At 26.3% G+C, this 8083-nt stretch overlaps 1 protein-coding gene across 1 annotated transcript in view; it reads left to right on the top strand.

The window, feature by feature from the left end:
- Nucleotides 1-448: 448 nt before the first annotated feature.
- CSN7 (COP9 signalosome subunit 7) overlaps nt 449-8083 on the top strand; it is an 83745-nt gene continuing 76110 nt past the window's right edge. Inside the window, exons 1-2 of the mRNA XM_065513620.1 lie at nt 449-704; nt 765-1017. Of these exons, the coding sequence (XP_065369692.1) occupies nt 507-704; nt 765-1017 (451 nt within the window). The 5' untranslated portion in view covers nt 449-506. The remainder of the gene's footprint in view (nt 705-764; nt 1018-8083) is intronic.

Below are 8083 nucleotides of genomic sequence, written 5' to 3'. Positions count from 1 at the left end.
TTCACAGCAGCGCATGTAAGGCGAATTTATACAAGGTGGAGTCAGTCAAACAGCTGATCATTTTTTTTTTGGTTTTTGGTTCTAAGAACTTTCGAAGCTTGTTTTTATATTTAAATATCTACATATTCTAAGCTTATTAACAAAATATTTATTGTTTACATAAATAAGTTATGTCCTCAATAATCAATTATCTACACTATATTAAGTTTAAATACTTATTTGTTTAATTTTTCATTTTGGTTTTTTGACAGTTGTTAAGACCAATCGTTGTTTTTGTAGAACTGCCACCACCTTGTTTGAATTCGCCTTGTGCGCGCATGTACAAAAACGAACAGCTGACAGTGAATCAGCTGGTTCTACGAAAAAAAAATTAAACAGTTTGGTTTGTGTTTTTACGTGATATAAATTCGAGTGCGTTTTTCATTGTCTGCCGGTTGTTTTGCAAAATACAAACAGAAACAATTATAATAAACTATAAAAAAACGTGTACAAAGTGAACAATAAACATGACCCAAGATATTTTAATGTCCAATGAAGAGCCGGTGGCACCCACCAATGATTCGGCCCACAAGCAATTGCAACAATTTTGCTTGCTGGCCAAGACAGCTCATGGTGCTGCCATTTTAGAGTTGGTCAAACAAGTTTTAGAAGCACCAGGTGTCTATGTATTTGGCGAACTATTGGTTATGCCAAACATTCAAGAGGTTTGTGAAATAATAAATCTTTCCAATTAGAGTATAGTTATTATTATTACCTTTGTTTAGCTAAAAACTGGTGACCATGTAAAATATTTCAACACCTTGAATTTGTTTGCTTATGGCACATATAAACAATATCGCCAGCAGCCCCAGGACTATTTGGATTTAACTACAGCCATGCAAAAGAAATTGCAACATTTAACCATCGTTTCGTTGGCCATCAAAAATAAAAGCATACCCTATGATGTATTGTTGGAAGAGTTGGAAATCAGTAATGTTCGTCATTTGGAAGATGTTATTATTGAAGCAATTTATGCAGGTGAGTTGAACAGAAACTGATATTAAAGATGAACATTTGTTAATGTTATTAATAGCTTAATAAATTGAATTTAGTTATTTGCAATTGGAATAAAAAAATTGTCCATAAATCAGTGTTGCCACTTCATGTGTAATTACACATATTGTGTGTAATTTTATCTTGGATGTGTAGCCCATGTGTAATTGAGTGAATGTGTAATTCATGTGTAATTTTAAATTCGAATTATATCCAAAATATATTGTCAATGTATGTCTTTTATCTATATTTTGGATTTTAATTGAATGAATGACTTATGGATTGTTCAGATTTCAAAACCGACTGAAATAAATATGTACATTTATATGAGGGAAAGTAGCTATATCCTCTATTTTAGTTGATAAATACAAATCCAGTATCTCTAAATGTATTCATATTTATTATATTGTACTCGCTTGTTACTCAGTATAATGGAATTATATGTACTAGGAAATCCCGGTGGCCGAAATTCGAAAACAATATGTTTTATTAATATTGGTGGACAATAACATACTTAAAAGTGTACCACAAAAAAACGTTTGGTCTATTTATATATAAGATGAAGATATGAATCAAGTTTGAACTAAATTTACATTAAGGTTTGCAGAAAAATACGATAAGTAATTTGGAGATTGCTATGTTTGGTTTTTCAGATGGATATTTCGGCGTTTGTGATAGTTCAATAAATGTACATTTTTACAAGTTATTACAAATTGTTATTGGAAAAACGTTAATTTTCGTTATTTTGGAAATTAACGTTTTTCAATAACAATTTGTAATAACCAAAATCGAAAATTTGTATTTTTATAATTTTAAATTGTTTATAGAATAAGGGTAACGGTATTTACAGATAACGGTATAAACTATTATATCGGTAACGATAATTGCAGTTATTTCGGGGTAACGTTAGCCAATCTTAAGAAAAAAAAACGAACGTAGGAATTTGTGTGAGAAAAATTTATTCACAAATTGTTTCCAGTTATTTTTTATACCCGTAAGAACCGTTTTGAGTTTATGCTATTGTCTGTGTGGTTTCTGGTTTGTGTTTTAAATAATAAACAATAAAATTGACTTACTATTTTGGAAGCTTTATTTCAAATTTATAACTACAAATTTTAAAAATATAAACGTTACAAGATTTTATGGTAAAGTATTTACGGGAATGAAAATGATCAGAGCTATAATTTTTAAACAAATAGTAAAAAATATTTATCTTTGAAACTGAAAACAAAACTGATTTCAAAGCACTTAATATAAATTAGAAATAAATTAAAATGGACATGATTAATAATTGTTAAAGGCGTATTTGGGATTGACATATTTGACTGATCTCAAGAATTCATTAAATTAGAAAAGTTCACTAAAAAATCCAATTCCTGGATAAATTAAAATCACCGCAAGTGAAAATTGTTCATTGACAATAAAGTGATCGTATTTGGTCCAAACATCCCAGAGTTCACTGTGACAAACCTTTTATATTCATGACAATTTTAGACAATTTCTCCTATTGAAATCACGAAAATTTATTTACATGTGTAATTTTTTCTCGTATGTGTAATTTTGGCATGAGGCATGTGTAGTTTATAATTGTCTTGGTGGCAACACTGCCATAAATACATATGTATTATATATGATTGCTGAAAACTGTGGAACGCTTTGTTTACAGTAGAGACAGTATTAACTACTTAGTGCTTTTAAGCTCTATTCTTATTTATATTTTTTATGAAAATAATTGTTTGAATTTTTGTTGCAGACCTTTTTATGCTGTTAAAAACTGAGTTTTATGTCAAAAGAAAAATGATCGATTACTTATGTTTTATATAGAAAATTTATCGATAACTTTAGTTTTCTATAAAACGGTTATTGATTACTTATATTATAGAAACGTTATCGATCACTTTAGTTTCCTATAGAAAGGTTATCGATTACTTAAATTTGCTATAGAAAAGTTATCGATAACTTCAGTTTTCTATAAAAGAGTTATCGATAACTTTAGTTTTCTACAGAAAAATTATCGATAACTTAAGTTTTCTATAGAGAAGTTAACTTAAGATTTATATAGAAAAGTTATCGATAACTTAAGTTTTCTATAGGAAAGTTATCGTTAACTTAAGTTATAGATCACTATAATTTTCTATAAAATAGTTATCGATCACTTTAGTTTTCTATAGAAAAGTTATCGATTGCTCAAGTTTTCTATAGAAAAGTTATCGATTGCTTAAGTTTTCTATAGAAAAGTTATCGATTGCTTAAGTTTTCTATAGAAAAGTTATCGATTGCTTAAGTTTTCTATAGAAAAGTTATCGATTGCTTAAGTTTTCTATAGAAAAGTTATCGATTGCTTAAGTTTTCTATAGAAGAGTTATCGATTGCTTAAGTTTTCTATAGAAAAGTTATCGATTGCTTAAGTTTTCCCTAGAAAAGTTATCGATTGCTTAAGTTTTCTCTAGAAAAGTTATCGATTGCTTAAGTTTTCTCTAGAAAAGTTATCGATTGCTTAAGTTTTCTATAGAAAAGTTATCGATTGCTTAAGTTTTCTATAGAAAAGTTATCGATTGCTTAAGTTTTCTATAGAAAAGTTATCGATTGCTTAAGTTTTCTATAGAAAAGTTATCGATTGCTTAAGTTTTCTATAGAAAAGTTATCGATTGCTTAAGTTTTCTATAGAAAAGTTATCGATTGCTTAAGTTTTCTATAGAAAAGTTATCGATTGCTTAAGTTTTCTATAGAAAAGTTATCGATTGCTTAAGTTTTCTATAGAAAAGTTATCGATATCTTTAGTTTTCTATAGAAAAGTTATCGATAACTTAAGTTTTCTTTACAGAAGTTATCGATAAGTTCTGTTGTCTATAGAAATGTTGTCGATAACTTTAGTATTCTATAGAAAAGTTATCGATAACATTTGTTTTGTATAGTAAACTTATTGATAACCTATGTTTTCTATAGAAAAGTTATCGAATACTCAAGTCTTCTATAGAAAAGTTTTTGATTACTTAAGATTTCTGCAAAATTTATCGATAATTTCTGTTTTCTATAGAAAAGTTATCGATAACTTATGTTTTCTATAGAAAAGTTATGAATAACTTATATTTTCTGTTAATTTATTTAGTTTTTATCATGGTACAATCAGTTACCAGGTACAATTATTAGAGAGAGTTTCCAATGTTCACCCCTAAAACGTCAAACTATGTATTTAATCACTTAACTTTTTTTAATTTGTTACCGCGATATTTTTTAAATTTGTTACGTTTTAACTGAAATTATACACACGTATTAAAAAATATAGTTTTTCTTCAATTGTTAGTAAATTTTAATTCAAAAAATTTAAATTCAATTATTTTTTTTTTTGGCATTTCCTTTTTATATTTTTTATTTTCTTTTGTTTGACGTTATAGGGAATGTATAATTGAGAACATACTTTCTAATAATTGTACCTTGCTAATTCTACAATGGTTTTTATAAAAAACCAAAAAAAAATAATGTTTTTCTTCTCGTGTCTAACACAATTTTTTGTATGTCATATAAAATTTCATTTGTTTTTTCTAAATATTTGAAAAACATCATCCATAAAAATTTGTATCTATGTGTATATAATTTTTCATAACCTCATGTCAGTTTTCCTTTATCCCTAAATAATTTATTGCAGTTTTTCTCTATTTCGCTATTTAACTAAATCATTGTTAGCTATTTTCCCTCTTAATCCTCTTTTATTATACTAGATATTCTTTGTATGCAGTTCATACATTGTTCTATCAAACAAAATTCATTTTAGATTTTTTTTTATTCTAACCAATAATCCTGCAATATTGTTTTTGTTCTGTTGCAATAAAAAGCAAACGAGTTTATTGCACATTGTTATACCCTTGAGCTTGTCTCTATATTTTTAACTCGTTGATAATTGTTTAAATACTATAAAATGCCAAATTGAGAGAACAAGGGAGTATATATATTTTAAAATGTTGCTTTAGGTTTATTATAAAAGTATGTATTCCAATGTATTGCATGCAATAAATTGATATTGGTATGTATGGTATTGGTGAAACAAATATAATAAAATTTTCAGGCAAATATTTTTTAATAAAAATATAGTTGAACAATATTGCCACAATATAGTGTTTTATTATTATTTGTTATTACTTTATATTGCCGTTGTAATATCTGTTGATAGATTTTCATATAAACAATTTATTTGCTCTATTCGTATATTGCTATAAAAGTATTTTGGTAATTTAAAATAAAGTAAAAAAGTGGTAGTTACTAATTTTTTTCCCAGCTATTTTTTAATTTATTAGTTTTTATGCAAACAATACCAAAATACAGATATGTATCTGTATCATGAAAATCTTTATTTAAAATATAAATGTCTACAGAATCTATTAATATGTAAAAATGTTTTTATTATTTATAATTTTATGCAAGGCTACTCCCAGTTATCTATTGCTATAAACAGATTTTATTTTTTTTTTTTAATTATAAATGTATTTTTTATATACCTACGCCTCCCTTCTTAAAGTATAAATTATCTGATAAACAAAAACATCATTTTAATGAAATAACATTTTTGTTTAAGAAAGGAAAACTGTGTACGTAAATATTTCATATACGAAAGATACATGATTGAATATGAAAAATATATTTTACAAACAACCAATCCATGTCTTGTGTACACATATGGATGCAGACACATTATACAGACTTACGAAAAAAAAGTATGATTCCCATAAGATAACATTTTGAATATGTTGCGAGGGGGAGTGACTTAATATGCGTTTTTTTTTGTATCAGGCATCAGACGGACTGATATCCACACATATGCATATCAATCCAGATTCAATACAATATTGATTGATAACATAGTTTTCTATAGAAAATGTATCGATAACTTAAGTTTTCTTTAGAAATCTTATCGATTGCTTAAGTTTTATATAGAAAAGTTATCGATAACTTAAGTTTTTAATAGAAAAGTTATCGATATTTTTTATTTAAAAATTATCTATAGAAAATTTATCGATATCTTATGATTTCTATAGCAAAGTTATCATTAGCATCAGTTTTCTATAGAAAATTATCGATAACTTCTGTTTTCTGTAGAAAATTGATCAAGAACTCAAGTTTTCTAAAGAAATTTAATTGATAATTTAAGTAGAAAATATAAAGTAAGATATCTATAGTAATCGATAACATTAGTATTCTATAGGATATTTATCGATATTATAACTTTTTTAGTGAATATCCCATTACAACTTTTATCGAATCGCATCTCTGTTTTTTTTTTTTTTTTTGTAATATATTTTCCTTACTTTTTAAGTTTTTCGTATGAATTAATATTTTATAGTTTCTTTTATCAAACTACAAGTTAATGTTTGTGGTTTGTTTGTTTTTACCTGAAACATCAGTTTTTTTTTTTGAGTTAAAAAAACTTTGAACATGTTTTTTCTCATATAAGAACAGCTTGTTGTTTTCTTCGATACATTTTGTACATAATTTTATTTTGGTTAAAAAAACTTATTTATGCATTTTAATTAAATTGATGTTGAAGAGCAGAAAACATTTTGAAATGCTGTTCAAACGTTTGTTATATTGTAGCGCAAGTTTCTTGACAATTTAAAAGTTATAATGTTAACTATTTTCAAGCATTAACTCTTGAACATTAATAAAGTCTATAAATTGTTTGGTTAAAGTACACGAGTGCTAACTTAACAATTTCTCCCTCTCGTTTATATTTTAATGTAATCGTTATTCTATTGACAGTTACAATTAAATCTAAAATATTTAGCTAAACTTTTCCCCCCAAAATTCTAATACAATTCATTAACTAATCAAATATTATATTTTAGTTTTAATTTTCTTTATTATTCTTATTATTTGTGTGCGAATAATAATTGAAAGAAATACTGCTGTCGCTGCGTCCTTCCTTCTATCTTAATGTTTTGTCCTTGTTAAATAATAGCTGCCACATACAGTGTCTACAGCAAATTCCTGGTGTCGTTATTGAGATAATTTTCATGATGGTCTAACAATCAGTAAACATAACAAGCCCAGATATTTATTTGTGTTGGCTGTTTGTGCCTCTGTTATTGTTTTCATTTAGCATAATAAATACGTTTTAATTTTAAGTAATTACGACCAGTACGAAAACAACATGGCAACATATTTTAGTCTTCATTCTAAATTCTATCTTCGAAATAAACAAAACACTTACTCTGTAGCTAAATCAAAACGAAATTCCTAAATGTATGCTACAGAAAGTAGATTTTTGATTTGATTTTAGGTTTTTTTTTTCTTGTCTTATTTTCTTTATGCCAAATGCAAATAAACAAGCAATTATTCTGTCTCTTAATTCTGCTCTACTAGTGTGTAATGGCTACAATTTAGTCTGATGAATGCAGAGGAAAAGAAATGAAAAATTGTTTTTAAAATTTGCTTCGCTGCTAAACTTTAACGCGTTTGTTTTAAATTTTTTTTTTATGTATTTTTCGTTAAAGTCATCTTTTAGGTTTTGTACAAAATGTCGAGTTTTTGTATTTGTTTGTATGTAGTATCAGTTTGGTAAATGCTTTCACTTTCTTTTGATGGTTAAATTTGATAGCACACAAAGAAATCAAGTTAAATACTACTTAACCTATTAAGGGCGCGTTGTAAACATGAAAAGTTATCGATTACGTAAGTTTTCTATAGAAAAGTCATCGATAACTTCAATTTTCTATAGAAAAGTTATCGATAATTTAAGTTTTCTATAAACAGTTATCGATAACTTTAGTTTTCTATAGAAAAGTTATCGATAACTTAAGTTTTCTATAGAAAAGTTATCGATAACTTAAGTTTTTTATAGGAATGTTATCGATAACTTCAGTTTTCTATAGAAAAGTTATCGATAACATAAGTTTTCTATAGAAAGTTATCGATAACTTTAGTTTTCTATAGAAAGTTATCGATAACTTTAGTTTTCTATAGAAAGTTATCGATAACTTTAGTTTTCTATAGAAAGTTATCGATAACTTTAGTTTTCTATAGAAAGTTATCGATAACTTTAGTTTTCTATAGAAAGTTA

This window comes from Calliphora vicina, chromosome 5 (assembly GCF_958450345.1).
Source record: "Calliphora vicina chromosome 5, idCalVici1.1, whole genome shotgun sequence".
NCBI lineage: Eukaryota > Metazoa > Arthropoda > Insecta > Diptera > Calliphoridae > Calliphora > Calliphora vicina.
This window is presented reverse-complemented; position numbering and strand designations above follow the sequence as displayed.